Below are 19867 nucleotides of genomic sequence, written 5' to 3'. Positions count from 1 at the left end.
CTGTATGTCATTTTTTTTTTTTTTTAAGTACATTAAACATTTGAGTAATTTAGCAGATGCTCTTATCCCGAGTGATTTACAGTAAAGTGCATTCATCTTTAACTAGTTTAGTGAGACAACCACATAATCACAGTCAAATATACAGGGTATGAATATTCCATCCTAGTTAAACAATGGATAATATAGCATTTAGCAAAACAAAAAAACACATTTTTAATACAGATCTAAAATCTATGAATTAAACATCTGAGAAGAGTACTATTTTACTTACACACACACACACACACACACACACACACACACACAATGGTACTCATAAGCAATAATTTCTGATGAAAATAAAAAATACACAAATGTGAGAAACTCTTCATCTAGATTACTCTCATTCCGTTTACTATATAAAATGATACAGCTGCCTAATGAATGTTTGCTTTAACTAGAAATAGCTTTTATGTATTAGGGTATGTGTAATCACAGGGAACAAAAATGAAAGATGTCACTAATTACTTTTCATGTGTCCTTTTATTCCAAATCAGACCAGGGTGTACCTCCCAGAATGGCACCCTATTCCCCTACGTAGTGCACTACCCATAGGGCTATAGTCAAAAGTAGTGCACTACAGTATAGGGAATAGGGTGATTCACCTTTGGGATGCAGAGCCCCTACTATCTATTTCTGTCTATTTTTCTGGGCTCATTTTCATTTCCAGTAATGTAATTTTTGATGTTTTTCAAGTTCAAGAGTTCAGATTCAGTCTGATGATTCTGTGTTATACAATGTGTCTTCACTGTGCAGTACAATATATAAATGCGTTTTCTTTATAAAATTATTAATTTGTGTGTAGCCATGGACAACCCTCAGGGCAGTTTTCTATTCTGAAAGTGATACTTTTTTTTTTTTTTACTTAATAATTGAATTGTTGAAATGCTGGATATAATCGATTTCTTTATCACAAGTATAACTTATGCGATTATAGCTTTAACTCAATATTGAGTTTTTTCATTGGAAGACACATAGCATTAAGTCTGGTATCACCATTATCAAACTGTAATTATAAGTCTTGACATAAAGTTGATTTTATTCGACGTATCAAGTGAGCTCAGGACCAAAGCCCCAATTGTGTTATTTTCTCGCACTTAAAAATACATTCGTGAATTACAGTGTCAAACGCATATATACCACCTAAAACACAATGTATACAGATTGCAATCAATCTCGGATCCTCGGGGGAAAATGTCGAATTATCAGAGCTCTTACCTCCCATTGCCAGGTCGCTCATAAGCGACACCAACAACGCCGCGTAAAAACATAGCTTCTTTGTGCTTCTTACAGGGAATTTCATGTTTTCCATTCGGCAATATTATCCAACGTTTAGTCCGGCCGTTACATATTTGCAGATTGGGTGGTCTTGTTGAGATTTCGGTCACGTATTCGACCACTTCATTTACAAGTTAACCTACCCTCCCCACTTCTTTTCAACTAAGCAGAGAGAGAGAGAGAGAGAGAGACAGTGCAGACACTTGGTGAATTCTGTAACTCCGCCTTGTGTGTTTTTTTGTGCCCCCTCCTTATACCACCCTGCAATATACCTTAGCAGTGGGCTACTTTGAACAGGAAAAAATATATATATTTTAGATTGGCATGAGCCCATTTATTAGGTCAAACTATTAGAGAGTATTGATTTTGGAAGGGCTTGGAGAGACTGTCCCCTCATAGACCCCACCAGACTGATCTGTTTTACCAGCTGTCACAGCCTTTCCATTAAACAGTTTCCCATTGATTAATATAGCTCTAGGGTTCATTTCCAACTATAGATCCAATGTTTTCCTGTTTATGTTTCCATAAATATTTTTTTCTGCAACATTAGACAGAAGAAAATACAAAATGTGGTTATGCTATAAAACTACAAACCTAAAACGTGCATGTAAGTCGATTTAAAATCTAACCTAAACATCCTTTTCGTAATTATATTGTATAGTATATTTTATTCAAAATAGGCAATGTGTCAAACATCAGGAGCATGTGTACGTTTTTCTAAGTATGCTTGTCTAGGCTATAAACCAAATCAGAAGGTATGTTAACAAAGGGACGGCAGGTAGCCTAGTGGTTAGAGCGTTGGACCAGTAACCAGCAGGTAGCCTAGTGGTTAGAGCGTTGGGCCAGTAGCCAGCAGGTAGCCTAGTGGTTAGAGCGTTGGGCCAGTAACCAGCAGGTAGCCTAGTGGTTAGAGCGTTGGACCAGTAACCAGCAGGTAGCCTAGTGGTTAGAGCGTTGGGCCAGTAACCATCAGGTAGCCTAGTGGTTAGAGTGTTGGACTAGTAACCAGCAGGTAGTCTAGTGGTTAGAGCGTTGGGCCAGTAACCAGCAGGTAGCCTAGTGGTTAGAGCGTTGGACTAGTAACCAGCAGGTAGCCTAGTGGTTAGAGCGTTGGACCAGTAACCAGCAGGTAGCCTAGTGGTTAGAGCGTTGGACCAGTAACCAGCAGGTAGCCTAGTGGTTAGAGTGTTGGGTCAGTAACCAGCAGGTAGCCTGGTGGTTAGAGCGTTGGGCCAGTAACCAGCAGGTAGCCTAGTGGTTAGAGCGTTGGGTCAGTAACCAGCAGGTAGCCTAGTGGTTAGAGCGTTGGGACAGTAACCAGCAGGTAGCCTAGTGGTTAGAGTGTTGGGCCAGTAACCAGCAGGTAGCCTAGTGGTTAGAGCGTTGGACTAGTAACCAGCAGGTAGCCTAGTGGTTAGAGCGTTGGACTAGTAACCAGCAGGTAGCCTAGTGGTTAGAGAGTTGGACTAGTAACCAAAAGGTTTCAAGATTGAATCCCCTGAGCTGACGAGGTATAAATCTGTCGTTCTGCCCCTGAACAAGGCAGTTAACCCACTGTTCCTAGATCGTCATTGTAAATAAGAATTTGTTCTTAACTGACTTGTCTAGTTAAATAAACTTTTTTTTTTAAAAGCCATTCTCGTAGTTCCGGGTTGCGAGCGTCGGAAAGCTGGACTCGAGGACGCATAGGAAACTATATGCAGACGAGCTAGATTATCTAATGAATATACACCGTTATATATACACTCTTTCTATAAAATCATTAACACTATCAAGCATCTATTTTTCTAGGTTGGTAGTTAGGTTTGCTACGTTCATGGAGGAAATGCTAGCTACATAGCCTTGCTTGTTTGCAGCTGACCTGTATGCTATATATGTTTTTCTAAATACATATACCGTCGGCCAGCCTGTTAGCTCTCATTGCAACATTGGATAGGAAGTTGATATGTTCCATTTGTGAGAAAAAAAAGCGACAATTTAATCTCAATGTATTTTAATTTATCCAATCTTTACCCACCGCCAATGTGCAGTATGTATGCATGCAAAAACAGAAATACTGTAGCTATCTATCATTAGCTAGCCCATCTGTAGCACCTAACTAGGTAACTAGCTAGTTAGCTGAGGTCCAGATATAGTGTCGTTATTTGTCAACTATCTTGTTTGAACACCGAATGACTGACCGACCATCTATCTTTTTCCCTGCCTCAGACATTGCATTGACTATCTTGCCAGAACGCATGAATGAATGCAGATGTCAGTCGTTTTCAATGGAATAAACTGGATTTGTAGCTACACCATCAGCACACAAATATGTAATCACTCAATGCCGATAATGATTCCGTAGACTGTCGTACCCGAGTTGGTGAGCTGGGGCTACGAGGTTATCAGAAAGTGTATCTACTTCTCTGACGTAAACCATAGTCTACATGTCGATATTTAGTAATTGCAATTTTTATTTGAGAATTGTTTTCCTCATCTGGCTAATAGATTTGAACTAGTTGCCTGTTTGCTTTTTGCAGCTAATGTTATACATATAAAATAACAACTTGTTTAAGACATATTATTGCTGGACTGTGAAATATAAACGCAACAATTTCATTGATTTTACTGAGTTCATATGAGAAAATCAGTCAATAGAATTAAATTAGTCCCTAATCTATGGATTTCACATGACTGGGAATACAGATATGGATCTGTTGGTCACAGATACCTTAAAATGGTCCTCACAATCAAATCAAATGTATTTATATAGCCCTTCTTACATCAGCTGATATCTCAAAGTGCTGTACAGAAACCCAGCCTAAAACCCCAAACAGCAAGCAATGCAGGTGTAGAAGCACGGTGGCTAGGAAAAACTCCCTAGAAAGGCCAAAAACCTAGGAAGAAACCTAGAGAGGAACCAGGCTATGAGGGGTGGCCAGTCCTCTTCTGAACCTGAGGATCTCGTCACGGTATTTTTGTGCATTCAAATTGCCATCAATAAAATGCAATTGTGTTCGTTGTCTTTAGCGTACTGTATGCCTGCCCATAGCAATAACCCCACCGCCACCATGGGGCACTCTGTTAACAAGACATCAGCAAACCGCTGGCCCATACAACACCATACACGTGGTCTGCGGTTGTGAGGCTGGTTGGACACTACCAAATTCTCTAAAACAACGTTGGTAGAGAAATTAACATTACAATTATCTGGCAACAGCTCTGGTGGACATACCTGGAGTCAACGTGCCAATTGCACGCTCCCTCCAAACTTGAGACATCTGTGTCATTGTGTTGTGTGACAAAACTGCACATTTTAGAGTGGCCTTTTATTGTCCCCAGCACAAGGTGCACCTGTGTAATGATTATGCTGTTTAATCAGATGCTTGATATGCCAAACCTGTCAATTGGCAAAGGAGAAACGCTCACTAACAGGGATGTAAACAAACGTGTGCACAACATTTGAGAGAAATACATTTTTTTTTTGTGTATGGAACATTTCTGGGATCTTTTATTTCAGCTCATGAAACATGGGGACCAACACTTTACATGTTGCATTTTATATTGTTGTTCAGTATAAGAATGAGTGAACAACAGGCACGGGCTTCCATATCATTCATTGCTCGTTGTTTATTGCGAGCTAACTAACAGGTTTGGACGTGGCTCACTAAATCACATAGCCAGGTAATGGTACTGCCATCTGCTGGATCATTTCGAGATAACAACATGAAATAGCATTGTGACATATAAAATGGTTAATGTTATGCTGGAAAGTCGCTTTTTTCCCCGGATCCTTACAGTACTGTCAACGACATTATGATTAATGACTTGTAAACACAACCATAAAGAGAATCATGCACAGAACGCAACTTTCTCCACGTGGAACTAAATGTCCTCGGTTTAATCTAGCGGTCAAACAGGGAAATGATCCAATCGTTTTTCCACCATATTTTTTTTTTTTCCCCCATAGGGGACTTTATATACACATACAACAACGGCTGTGTTTTGTGTAGGCTTACCCCTGGGGTGACGTTTTGAAAACCGTATAAAACTCTCTAAAACAAGGTGACTTTTATCAATATATTTGCCTGTATTTTTACGCTAATTAGCTGCTAATGTGGCTATCATAAAAAACTACAAATGCCATGATGATCTGTATGATACTCGAGGCAAAGGTAAAACATCTCTGGATCACAGGAGGCTGCTGAGGGGAGGACGGCTCACAATAATGGCTGGAATGGAGTGAATGGAATGGCATCAAACACAGTCAAACCATTCCATTTATTCTTTCCAAACATTACTATAAAACCCATCCTCCCCAATTAAAGTGCCACCAGCCGCCTGTGCTCTTGATTATCTATGTAATGTTAGCTAAATGTAGTAAAGAATAAATTGGCAACATTTCTTTAAAATTGACAATTCTGTGAACTGTCTATTGCAAGTTTTAAAATGACACAATTGACCTGTTAGCAAAGGTGTCAGCTAGAGATGAGGTGCAGGAGCATGCTGTGATTTGTAGTTTTGCATGATGTCTACACTGATGCTAATTAGCATTTTTTTTTTTTTAATCTGAGTTTAAATACATATCAATGTATTGATAAAAGTCACCTTGTCAGAGATTGGTTGACATGGTTATCGATAATGTCACGCCAGGGTAAACGTACACAAAACACAGCGTTTCTAATATTGTACAATCAAGGTGAGTAAAGTTCTTACAGATTTACCCAGAATGACTTACAGCTCTAATTGCTGCCAAAGTTGTTTCTAACATGTATTGACTCAGGGGTGTGAATACTTATGAAAATGAAATATTTCTGTATTTAATTTTTAATAACTTTACTAAAATTTCTAAAAACATGTTTTCACTTTGTCATTATAGTAGCTATACTAATGATCTGTGGTCCAGAGGGTAACGGCAAACATATCGATGTCTTCCTGCAGTAGAGTAAGCATACTGCTGACTCAAGAGATGCTAATCAGTCCATCTCTAAAGCATCTCGAAAGTCCAGGTAGCCTAGTGGTTAGAGCGTTGGGCCAGTAACCAGCAGGTAGCCTAGTGGTTAGAGCGTTGGGCCAGTAACCAGCAGGTAGCCTAGTGGTTAGAGCGTTGGACCAGTAACCAGCAGGTAGCCTAGTGGTTAGATCATTGGGCCAGTAACTGAAAGGTCGCTAGATCGAATCCCTGAGCTGACAAGGTACGAATCTGTCGTTCTGCCCCTGAACGAGGCAGTTAACCCCACTGTTCCTAGGCTGTCATTGAAAATAAGAATTTGTTCTTAACTGACTTGCCAAGTTAAATTAAAAAAAATAATACAGATAGCGTCAAGTAGTAGGTGTAGCAATATTGATGTTACACAGGAAACGGAAACCTGTTGTTACTTACTTTGTTAATCTGCTGATTGACAACATGCCTAGTAAAGTTTGCTTAACTATATATCTTTGACTGTCGTGACTACAACACAAAGCATATTGAAACACAACACACAAACATTATCAAGAAACGCCTAGCTTCACCATTTAAGTTAGCTTGCTAGTTAAGTTAGCTAGCTAGACTGTTGGTTTATGAAAGCTAAACTGTTTTTTATGATTTTTTTCATGCATTTAAATGACTAGACAAATAGACGGCGTCTAGCCATGCTAATATTGCTAACTAGCTAACCATGAGCTAGCTAGCTAGATAACAGGGATTGTGTAAAATTGGCCAAGATAGTTCACAGAATTGTACATTATTTTTTATATATATATATATTTTTGTACTTTCACCCCTTTTTCTCCCCAATTTCATGGTATCCAATTGGTAGTTACAGTCTTGTCTCATCGCTGCAACTCCCGTACGGACTCGGGAGAGGCGAAGGTCGAGAGCCATGCGTCCTCAGAAACACAACCAAGCCGCACTGCTTCTTGACACAATGCCCATCCAACCCGGAAGCCAGCCGTACCAATGTGTCGGAGGAAACACCGTACACCTGGCGACCGACCCCAGGACAGCGGAGTCAATCACCACCTTCCGGAGACACCTGAAACCCCACCTCTTTAAGGAATACCTGGGATAGGATAAAGTAATCCTTCTAACCCCCCCCCCCACACTATTGTAAACTGGATATCATAAGGTGAATGCACCAATTTGTAAGTCACGCTGGATAAGAGCGTCTGCTAAATGACAATGTAAATGACCATGTCAGCATGCACAGCACCCAGCACGCCACAGGAGTCACTAGTGCACAATGAGACAAGGATCTCCCTGCCAGCCAAACACTCCCTAACCCGGACGACGCTGGGCCAATTGTGCACCACCCCAAGGGCCTCCCGGTCGCGGCCAGCTGCGACAGAGCCTGGACTCCGAACCAGGATCTCTAGTGGCACAGCTAGCACTGTCTTAGACCACTGCGCCACTCGGGAGGCCCCAGAATTGTAAATTTATACACATTTTGCCAATTTATGAATTACTAAATGTAGCTAACATTAAATAGTTAATGCAGAGATTCTTACCTTTACCTCGATTCGGCAGTCACAGATCATCATGACCCTGGTTAGTGTTATGAAGCTTGAGACAGGCATTTGTAGTTCTACATGATAGCCACATTAGCAGCTAATTAGCATTTCATTAAAAAAATAATGTTTTTTGGGGGGGAATATGAGTAAATATATTGATAAAAGTCACCTTGTCTGAGAGAAATTTACACGGTTGTCAAAACGTCACGCCAGGGTAAGACTATACGAAAATCCCCTATGGGAAAAAATGAATGGTAGAAAAACGATTGGAACCATTTCCGTATTTGACCGCTAGGTTTTATGGGTATTATGAGGCATACTGTGGTACCCTTACAGCATTCACATACTAGTCGGACTAGGAAACTCGGTAATTCGTTAAACGAGACATGTGATTAACTACAACCAGTTACCAAAAGTCAAAAATGTCCCAGTTTCCTAGTTCCGACTTGCACTTAAACGCTGCATCTGTAGAGCTCGCCAGCTTGTAGTCCTAAAACCCAGAAATGAGTTACCTCTGGTTCGTTCAGCCATCCTTATAGGGAAAATATGAGATCATTTCAGTCAGTTAACATGACCTTCATGAATTATGAGGCCTTTATGTACTTTTAGCAGATGCTCTTATCCAGAGCAACTTACATTTTTGCAGAGTGAATACATTTCATACATCTTTTTTTCCATACTGCTCCCCCATGGGAAACAAACCCACAACCCAGGCTTTGCAAATACCATGCTCTACCAACTGAGCCACACAGGACCACAGGCTTTTTTTTTAAATTACATAAATGCTTTAAAATTCACAAAAAGTTAAATTAGCTGAAGATTATCTCAAAGAACAAAATGTATAAGATATCATAAGCCTGTGTTTACCTCAGGCCTTGTTTTCAGCATTTAACCCAAAAACCCTACAAAAACTCCATTCATTTATTCATATTCTTCATATTTTTTATAATTATTCAAGACCTACTCAAATACTCATAAGTCGATTATGTATTGTAGATGAGAATATTGACCTATAAATATCGTTTATTTTTTAAAGAAATAAAAGAAACTATGTGCAGAATGACAACTCACATAGCCAATCAAACCTCAATGTACAGTAACCAGTAGTCCCGCCTTCTAAGAAATAAACCAATGGGAAAGAAGAATGTGGAGTACAGTAGACGCGTTTCGATGTTCCTACTTTGGGGCAGACTCGGATATCTCAATACCGGCATCCTGTTGTTGTAAAATCGGCATTTTTTTTAATGTTCGAACAAGACGTACCTTTCCAAAACCTGGAACGATAAGATAATACTTAATGTCACGAAATAGCAAGTATAGGAATACGACTTTAATTGCGACATATTTGGGACCATTTTTCCGGAGCTTGGATGCTTTCATAGTTGACATATCATTCGGGATTCAGACCGACAATATTTTCTTATCTTTGGACATTTTACAACCACCAAACCTTTAATTCCTGCAGGAATAGGTTTACGAAGAAACATTGTAGCCTACCCCGTCTATAAACGGTAAGTCGTTTCTAGAGTTACAAAACATCCGTTATAACAGGTGCTGCTGTATGTTTTACATCTCCTGTTTAGTGGTAGTAGAGCAGCTTTAAAAATTGTAGATAGATTGTAGCTTCCATCAAAGTAATTGTCTGCATCATTTCCAATCCTCCATATATTTTTCTGTATATATACAAAACATTACACAGACAGACAGACAGACAGACAGACAGACATAATATAAAATACATATTTATTTATATATATGTATATGTATGTATCACACACATCTTCTTAAAATATATTTTCCTTTATTATTTTCCACTAACCCTACCTTCCCTTCCCTAATTGGAGTAAACTAATGAACATCAACACTTAGGTTTCTACTTCAAGCTTATACATACTATATACATTTTACGGACACAATCTATTCTACATTAGTTCTATCTTTTGTTTGTTTTTACTCCCATCCTTCAGCTACCCTCAACCCCCCTCCCATCTATTTGAAATCCAATCAAACTTTGTGTCACAACACGCCCGAATACAACAGGTGTAGTAGACCTTACCGTGAAATGCTGAATACAACAGGTGTAGTACCTTACAGTGAAATGCTGAATACAACAGGTGTAGTAGACCTTACAGTGAAATGCTGAATACAACAGGTGTAGTAGACCTCACAGTGAAATGCTGAATACAACAGGTGTAGTAGACCTCACAGTGAAATGCTGAATACAACAGGTGTAGTAGACCTCACAGTGAAATGCTGAATACAACAGGTGTAGTAGACCTCACAGTGAAATGCTGAATACAACAGGTGTAGTAGACCTCACAGTGAAATGCTGAATACAACAGATGTAGTAGACCTTACAGTGAAATGCTGAATACAACAGGTGTAGGTAGACCTCACAGTGAAATGCTGAATACAACAGGTGTAGTAGACCTTACAGTGAAATGCTGAATACAACAGTTGTAGTAGACCTTACAGTGAAATGCTGAATACAACAGTTGTAGTAGACCTTACAGTGAAATGCTGAATACAACAGGTGTAGTAGACCTTACAGTGAAATGCTGAATACAACAGGTGTAGTAGACCTTACAGTGAAATGCTGAATACAACAGGTGTAGTAGACCTTACAGTGAAATGCTGAATACAACAGGTGTAGGTAGACCTCACAGTGAAATGCTGAATACAACAGGTGTAGTAGACCTTACAGTGAAATGCTGAATACAACAGGTGTAGTAGACCTCAGAGTGAAATGCTGAATACAACAGGTGTAGTAGACCTTACAGTGAAATGCTGAATACAACAGGTGTAGTAGACCTTACAGTGAAATGCTGAATACAACAGGTGTAGTAGACCTTACAGTGAAATGCTGAATACAACAGATGTAGTAGACCTCACAGTGAAATGCTGAATACAACAGGTGTAGTAGACCTCACAGTGAAATGCTGAATACAACAGGTGTAGTAGACCTTACAGTGAAATGCTGAATACAACAGGTGTAGACCTTACAGTGAAATGCTGAATACAACAGGTGTAGTAGACCTCACAGTGAAATTCTGAATACAACAGGTGTAGTAGACCTCACAGTGAAACGCTGAATACAACAGGTGTAGTAGACCTCACAGTGAAATGCTGAATACAACAGGTGTAGTAGACCTCACAGTGAAATGCTGAATACAACAGGTGTAGTAGACCTCACAGTGAAATGCTGAATACAACAGGTGTAGTAGACCTTACAGTGAAATGCTGAATACAACAGGTGTAGACCTTACAGTGAAATGCTGAATACAACAGGTGTAGTAGACCTCACAGTGAAATTCTGAATACAACAGGTGTAGTAGACCTCACAGTGAAACGCTGAATACAACAGGTGTAGTAGACCTCACAGTGAAATGCTTACTTACAAGCCCATTAACCAACAGTGCAGTTCTAAAAAAAATTAAGTTAAGAAAATATTTAGTAAATGAAGCAAATCAAAAAGCAAACACAATAAAATAATAAAAATGAGGCTACAGTTGAAGTCAGAAGTTTACATACACTTAGGTTGGAGTCAATAAAACTCGTTTTTCAACCACTCCACAAATTTCTTGTTAACAAAGTAATGTTTTGGCAAGTCAGTTAGGACATCTACTGTGTGCATGACACAAGTAATTTTTCCAACAATTGTTTACAGACAGATTATTTCACTTATAATTCACTGTATCACAATTCCAGTGGGTCAGAAGTGTACATACACTAAGTTGGCTGTGCCTTTAAACAGCTTGGAAAATTCCAGAAAATGATGTCATGGCTTTAGAAGCTTCTGATAGGCTAATTTACAGAATTTAAGTCAATTGGATTTGTACCTGTGGATGTATTTCAAGGCCTACCTTCAAACTCAGTGCCTCTGCTTGACATCATGGGAAAATCAAAAGAAATCAGCCAAGACCTCAGAAAAGAAATTGTAGACCTCCACAAGTCTGGTTCATCCTTGAGAGCAATTTCCAAACACCTGAAGGTACCACGTTCATCTGTACAAACAATAGTACGAAAGTATAAACACCATGGGACCACGCAGCCGTCATACCGCTCAGGAAGGAGACGTGTTCTGTCTCCTAGAGATGAACGGACTTTGGTGCGAAAAGTGCAAATCAATCCCAGAACAACAGCAAAGGACCTTGTGAAGATGCTGGAGGAAACGGGTACAAAAGTATCTATATCCACAGTAAAACGAGTCCTATATCAACAGAACCTGAAAGGCCGCTCAGCAAGGAAGAAGCCACTGCTCCAAAACCACCATAAAAAAGCCAGACTACGGTTTGCAACTGCACATGGGGACAAAGATCGTACTTTTTGGAGAAATGTCCTTTGGTCTGATGAAACAAAAATTGAACTGTTTGGCCATAATGACCATCGTCATGTTTGGAGGAAAAAGGGGGAGGCTTGCAAGCCGAAGAACACCATCCCAACCGTGAAGCATGGGGGTGGCAGCATCATGTTGTGGGGGTGCTTTGCTGCAGGAGGGACTGGTGCACTTCACAAAATAGATGGCATCACGAGGAAGGAAATTATGTGGATATATTGAAGCAACATCTCAAGACATCAGTCAGGAAGTTAAAGCTTGGTCGCAAATGAATCTTCCAAATGGACAAAATTTACCCAACTTATTGTGGGCAGCTTGTGGAAGGCTACCCGAAACGTTTGACCCAAGTTAAACAATTTAAAGGCAATGCTACCAAAATACTAATTGAGTGTATGTACACTTCTGACCCACTGGGATTGTGATGAAAGAAATAAAAGCTGAAATAAATCATTCTCTGTACTATTATTCTGACATTTCACATTCTTAAAATAAAGTGCTGATCCTAACTGACCGAAGACAGGGAATTGTTACTAGGATTAAATGTCAGGAATTGTGAAAAACGGAGTTTAAATGTATTTGGCTAAGGTGTATGTAAACTTCCGACTTCAACTGTATATACAGGGGGTACCGGTCCCGAGTTAATGTGTGGGGGTACAGGTCAGTCGAGGTAATTTGTACATATAGGTAGGAGTAAAGTGACTATGCATAGATAATAAATAGCTAGTAGCAGCAGTGCAGAAACAAAGGGTTGGGGTGGGGGGGCTGGTTAGAAGCTGTTAAGCAGCCTTTTGGACCTAGACTTAGCGCTCCGGTACCGCTTGCCTTGCGGTAGAAGAGAGAACAGTGGGTGACTGGAGTCTTAGACCATTTTTTGGGCCTTCCTCTGACACCGCCTAGTATATAGGTCCTGGATGGAAGGAAGCTTAGCCCCAGTGATGTACTGGGCCGTACACACTACCCTCTGTAGCGATATTTTAGACATTATTTCATTTTCAAATAACCGAAAGTGAGATGTTGTAATCTGAATAAAGTGAAAAAGGCCGTTCTTGAACATGGAATGAGACATTTTTACTAATCTGCTAGAGAACCAGTTCGGATTTAAGTATAACTTTTGTATGACTGATGCCTTTAGTGAGAGGTCTAATGCTTTAATATTTAATCATTTCTGCCCTCCGAATTCATATTCATTATATAAATAGGCCCCTTTAATTTTGTCTGGCTTGCCATTCCAAATAAAATTGAATATTTTTTGCTCATATCATTTTAAAAAACAGGTCGCTAGGTGTAGGCAAGACCATAAGACAATAGGTAAACTGGGATATGGCTAAAGAGTTAATCAGGGTCAACTGGGATATGACTAAAGAGTTCATCAGGGTAAACTGGGATATGACTAAAGAGTTAATCAGGGCAAACTGGGATATGACTAAAGAGGTTTTTCCACAAATAGACAGGTATTTCCCTTTCCATGGTAGCAAGATCTTATCTATTTTTGCTAACTTTATATACAAATTTATTGTAGTGCAATCTTTTATTTATTTTGTGATACGTATACTGGGTATGTCCACATCACCATCAGACTATTTTATTGGTAGACTACACGGTAATGTAAAAGTTGTAGATTTTAGTGATCCAATACGTAATAGAGTACACTTAAAATCATTTGGTTTTAATCCAGAGAGGTTAGAAAAAGTATCTAGATCCTTTATAAGGCTGTGGAGGGATCCAAACTGTTGATTTTAAAATAAAACATGAATCATCAACGTACAATGACACCTTTGTTTTTAAGACCTTGTTTATTATTGGTGGATCTGATTTTAACGGCTACCTTTTTGATGGCCATAATAAATAGATATGCCGATAGTGAACAACCTTGTTTTATGCCTCTTGACAGTTTTAATACTTTCGGAAAAGTAGCCATTATTTACTATTTTACACCTAGGGTTACCATACATAACTTTAACCCATTTTATAAGAGCTTCTCCAAGATTAAGCAAAGCAGTGCGACAAAAACAACACAGAGTTACAAATGGAATAAACAAACATACAGTCAATAACACAATAGAAAAAATCTATGTACAGTGTGCATGCATTTTGCTATGCCATTTTGCTAGAATTTTTGCATCACAACACTCAAGTGTAAGGGGACACCAATTTTTTAAATGGACTGGATCTTTATATTTACCACTTGGATCCTGTTTCAGTAATAATGATATCAGTCCTTCTTGTTGATATCTGATAATCTACCATTTTTATAGGAGTGGTTAAAACATGGTAATAACAGTCCTCTGAGTATATCAGAAAAAGGTTTGGTATACTTCCACTGGTATGCCATCCATCCCTGGAGTTTTCCCAGACTTAAAGGCTTTAATTGCATCAAGAAGTTCCTCCTCTGTAATTTGTCCTTCACATGAGTCTTTCTGTACAGTTGTTCATTTTACATTATTAATAGAAAATAAAATCATACTTCAGTGAGTGGAGATGGAGGAGACTGCAGCGAAAACATATGCTTAAAGTACTTTGGTTCCTTTTTCAAAATATTGTTTGGTGAATCATGGGTGACTCCGCCATTTGTAACAAGTTTCAGTAAATTAGTTTTGGTAGCATTTCTATGTCGAAGATTAAAACATAATTTGGTGCATTCTTTCCAATATTCCATCCAGTTCGCTTTATTTTTTATAATATATTACACTGGATCTTTCTTGAATAAATTCCTCCATTTTTTTGTTTGTTTTTCCTCTAACTTATTCTGTGCCTCTATGGTGCAGTTTTTATTGCTATGTAACTGTACTGTTAGTCCTTCCATTTCCTTTGTTATTATGGACTCTTTTGACCTAAATTGCTTTTGTTTTAGAGCTGAGTACTGAATTACATGTCCTCTAAAAACACATTTAAAAGTGTCCCATGCAATAAGGGGATCTGCTGTACCTATGTTATGTCTGAAAAAGTCAGTTATAAATTCTTCTGTCCTAGTTAAAAACAAGTTGTCATCCAATAGGCTTTGATTAAATTGCCAATATCCTTGCCCACTTGGAAATTCTGTAAGAGTAATGCTTCTTCGTCAACCTTACAGTAGAAGTTGCAGCAATAGCAGTTGAGCATGAAGCTAATTTCCATATAACTAGAACATAACAACATAGAAAAAACTAAACTAGACAACCCCCCCTGTCACGCCCTGACCTACTTTACCATAGAAAATATGTCACGACTTCCGCCGAAGTCGGCCCCTCTCCTTGTTCGGGCGGCGTTCGGCGATCGGCGTCACTGGCTTACTAGTTACCACCGATCTATGTTTCCCTGTTCGTTTGGTTTTGTCTTAATTGTGTACACCTGTTTCATATTCCCTGATTATGTTAATTATTTAACCCCCTGGCTTCCTGTTTGTCTGTGATTGTTTCCTGTTTTGTAGTTGTTGGAGGTATTTCTCCCAGCCATGTTTTGTTACTGTGGGAGAAGTTGGATTATTGTTTTTTTGAGTAAACACGTTTTGTTTGCACTCATCCCTGTGTCCTGCGCCTGACTCCCATACTTCTCCTACGAAAAGCATTACAAAATACCAGCTTACCATGGTCAGGACGTGACAGGGTGGTTGCCGTGGTTGCCAAAGCAATGTATAGGAAGTATTACAAAAATAAACAATATATTTAAGCAACTATGAATGCAACAAAAAATAAATCCCAGCGTGGACCTTTTCTTTCTATGTATTTAGCTGCTATGACAATCAGAAGATAGACAAGCTTTGGTCCAGGGCACCTTGACCCCGATATAGCCTACAGATAACCTATCATAGTGCAAAATTCCATATTCCATTCTACTATCAGAACTAATTGCATGGTAGAATGTTGGAACAGAACATTTCCATTCTGCCTCTGCTTACTGGAGCAGCCAGGGTTCTTCAACTTCAGTCCCGGAGAGCTTGAGGTGCATGTTTATGTTCCACCCTGGCACTAACACACCTGCTTCAAATAATTAACTAGAAAAGATCTGGACCTTTTGTTGTTTTAATCAGCTACGGATGATTTTGGTCTAATGGGGTAACTAACATTTTTTTTGTCCATCTTCCATATCTTGGCACCAGTTCCAGAACCAGTTCCGGAACCAGTTCCAGAACCAGTTCCAGAGATACATCTTTTCAATTTGGATCAGTAAACATGTGAGTAGCATACTCAAAATAACATTGAAGAGTTTATTTCCAAACCCTATTTTTGACATTAAAAAATGCTTATGGGTACCTTCGTGTTTGTAACATATTACTGTTCTCCGATTTTTTTTTTTAATTCATAGATTTTAGTTGTGTATGAAAAAGTTTTTTATTGTTGTTGTGCAAAACGCTATATACATTGTTTAGCTGGAATGAAATGTTTGTATACTTTATATTTGACTGTGGTTGTCCCACCTAGCTATCTGAAGCTGAATGCACTAACTGTAAGTCACTCTGGATAAGACTGTCTGATAAATGACTAACATGTACATGCTATTTATTTTACCGTTATTTAACTACACAAGTCAGTTAAGAACAAATTTTTATTCGTTATTTGTTACATTTGACTGTGTAAAACCTAGCAGTACTACTGATTTCTCTGAGGAGGATATATAGTATTACTGTGTAAAACCTAGCAGTACTACTGATTTCTCTGAGAGTGAGGAGGATATATAGTATTACTGTGTAAAACCGAGCAGTACTACTGATTTCTCTGAGAGTGAGGAGGATATATAGTATTACTGTATAAAACCTAGCAGTACTACTGATTTCTCTGAGGAGGATATATAGTATTACTGTGTAAAACCTAGCAGTACTACTGATTTCTCTGAGAGTGAGGAGGATATATAGTATTACTGTATAAAACCTAGCAGTACTACTGATTTCTCTGAGAGTGAGGAGGATATATATTATTACTGTATAAAACCTAGCAGTACTACTGATTTCTCTGAGGAGGATATATAGTATTACTGTATAAAACCTAGCAGTACTACTGATTTCTCTGAGAGTGAGGAGGATATATAGTATTACTGTATAAAACCTAGCAGTACTACTGATTTCTCTGAGAGTGAGGAGGATATATAGCATTTATAGCAGAAAAACATGATTATTTATCTCTCAGAAATGAAACCATCAAGTGATATATTTTAAACAAAAACACGTCTGTCATTGAACAACCCCATGCTATGATTATTAGATAATGGAGAAACACCAATCTCTCTCATAAGTTCTTTAAACAATTCAAGCTAACTTACCAACATTTCTGAAAATGTACACTGCTCAAAAAAATAAAGGGAACACTTAAACAACACAATGTAACTCCAAGTCAATCACACTTCTGTGAAATCAAACTGTCCACTTAGGAAGCAACACTGATTGACAATAAATTTCACATGCTGTTGTGCAAATGGAATAGACAACAGGTGGAAATTATAGGCAATTAGCAAGACACCCCCAATAAAGGAGTGGTTCTGCAGGTGGGGACCACAGACCACTTCTCAGTTCCTATGCTTCCTGGCTGATGTTTTGGTCACTTTTGAATGCTGGCGGTGCTTTCACTCTAGTGGTAGCATGAGACGGAGTCTACAATCCACACAAGTGGCTCAGGTAGTGCAGCTCATCCAGGATGGCACATCAATGCGAGCTGTGGCAAGAAGGTTTGCTGTGTCTGTCAGCGTAGTGTCCAGAGCATGGAGGCGCTACCAGGAGACAGGCCAGTACATCAGGAGACGTGGAGGAGGCCGTAGGAGAGCAACAACCCAGCAGCAGGACCGCTACCTCCGCCTTTGTGCAAGGAGGAGCAGGAGGAGCACTGCCAGAGCCCTGCAAAATGACCTCCAGCAGGCCACAAATGTGCATGTGTCTGCTCAAACGGTCAGAAACAGACCCCATGAGGGTGGTATGAGGGCCCGACGTCCACAGGTGGGGGTTGTGCTTACAACCCAACACCGTGCAGGACGTTTGGCATTTGCCAGAGAACACCAAGATTGGCAAATTCGCCACTGGCGCCCTGTGCTCTTCACAGATGAAAGCAGGTTCACACTGAGCACGTGACAGACGTGACAGAGTCTGGAGACGCCGTGGAGAACGTTCTGCTGCCTGCAACATCCTCCAGCATGACCGGTTTGGCGGTGGGTCAGTCATGGGGTGGGGTGGCATTTCTTTGGGGGGCCGCACAGCCCTCCATGTGCTCGCCAGAGGTAGCCTGACTGCCATTAGGTACAGAGATGAGATCCTCAGACCCCTTGTGAGACCATATGCTGGTGCGGTTGGCCCTGGGTTCCTCCTAATGCAAGACAATGCTAGACCTCATGTGGCTGGAGTGTGTCAGCAGTTCCTGCAAGAGGAAGGCATTGATGCTATGGACTGGCCCGCCCGTTCCCCAGACCTGAATCCAATTGAGCACATCTGGGACATCATGTCTCGCTCCATCCACCAACGCCACGTTGCACCACAGACTGTCCAGGAGTTGGCGGATGCTTTAGTCCAGGTCTGGGAGGAGATCCCTCAGGAGACCATCCGCCACCTCATCAGGAGCATGCCCAGGCGTTGTAGGGAGGTCATACAGGCACGTGGAGGCCACACACACTACTGAGCCTCATTTTCACTTGTTTTAAGGACATTACATCAAAGTTGGATCAGCCTGTAGTGTGGTTTTCCACTTTAATTTTGAGTGTGACTCCAAATCCAGACCTCCATGGGTTGATACATTTTATTTCCATTGATTATTTTTGTGTGATTTTGTTGTCAGCACATTCAACTATGTAAAGAAAAAAGTATTTCATAAGATTATTTCATTCATTCAGATCTAGGATGTGTTATTTTAGTGTTCCCTTTATTTTTTTGAGCAGTGTATATATAGCGTTTTTCATTTGCATACTTGAATACAAGTTTGCTACTATTTTACTATTTTCAGCAGATTGCAAATTCTTACCATAATATGAAAATTATACTAAGCATTTTTATTTGCATATCTACAATACCAGTGCTATGTAATGCACTTAGGACTATTTTCAACTGTGACTTGCTGATTGTTATCTCTCTTGCTCTCTCTCTCTCTCTCCCTCTCTCGCTCTCTTCCTTCTCTCTCTCTCCCTCTCTCTCTCGCTCTCTCTCGCTCTCTTTCTCGCTTTTTCCCTCTCTCTCTCCCGCTCTCGTTCTCTCTCTCTCTCTCTCTCACTCTCTCCCTCTCTCGCTGTCTCTCCCTCTCTCGCTCTCTCCCTCTCTTGCTGTCTCTCTCTCTCTCTCTCTCTCTCTCTCTCTCCACTCTCTCCCTCTCTCGCTGTCTCTCCCTCTCTCGCTCTCTCCCTCTCTCGCTGTCTCTCTCTCTCTCTCTCTCGCTGTCTCTCCCTCTCTCTCTCTCCCTCTCTCGCTGTCTCTCCCTCTCTCTCTCTCTCTCTCTCTCTCTCTCTCTCTCTCCCTCTCTCTCTCTCTCCCTCTCTCTCTCTCTCTCTCTCGCTGTCTCTCTCTCTCTCTCTCACTCTCTCTCTCTTTCCTCTAGGATTGGACTGAAGTACAATGTGTCTCTACCCATGGCTGCAGGGGCCCTGTTAGTGGGCATCCCCTACTCCATCTCGCTTGTAGCCCAGTGGATGTATGGCTGGCCTAACAAGCCTGGCTATAAAAAGTACATAGAGGCGCTGAAGCCAAGGTAACATAACGTTCCATCTGTAATCTTGTCTAGCCTAATATATAGTGTGCGTTCCAAATGCCATCGTATTTTCTATGTAGTGCACTACTCTCCCAAATGGCACCATATTTCCTAC

The 19867-nt window shown here is 40.1% G+C and overlaps 2 protein-coding genes across 2 annotated transcripts in view; one reads left to right on the top strand and one right to left on the bottom strand.

Annotated features, from left to right (window-relative positions):
* The window catches only part of cspg4ba (chondroitin sulfate proteoglycan 4ba), an 82724-nt gene extending 81206 nt beyond the window's left edge, over window positions 1–1518 (bottom strand). Inside the window, exon 1 of the mRNA XM_082968738.1 lies at window positions 1258–1518. Within this exon, the coding sequence (XP_082824864.1) occupies window positions 1258–1351 (94 nt within the window). The 5' untranslated portion in view covers window positions 1352–1518. The remainder of the gene's footprint in view (window positions 1–1257) is intronic.
* Window positions 1519–8933: 7415 nt separating this feature from the next.
* The window catches only part of LOC106585954 (uncharacterized), a 27564-nt gene continuing 16630 nt past the window's right edge, over window positions 8934–19867 (top strand). The window contains exons 1-3 of the mRNA XM_014172707.3: window positions 8934–9299; window positions 16200–16274; window positions 19603–19752. Of these exons, the coding sequence (XP_014028182.1) occupies window positions 16273–16274; window positions 19603–19752 (152 nt within the window). The 5' untranslated portion in view covers window positions 8934–9299; window positions 16200–16272. The remainder of the gene's footprint in view (window positions 9300–16199; window positions 16275–19602; window positions 19753–19867) is intronic.

Source organism: Salmo salar, chromosome 24 (genome assembly GCF_965601325.2).
Source record: "Salmo salar chromosome 24, fSalSal1, whole genome shotgun sequence".
Taxonomy (NCBI): domain Eukaryota; kingdom Metazoa; phylum Chordata; class Actinopteri; order Salmoniformes; family Salmonidae; genus Salmo; species Salmo salar.
This window is presented reverse-complemented; position numbering and strand designations above follow the sequence as displayed.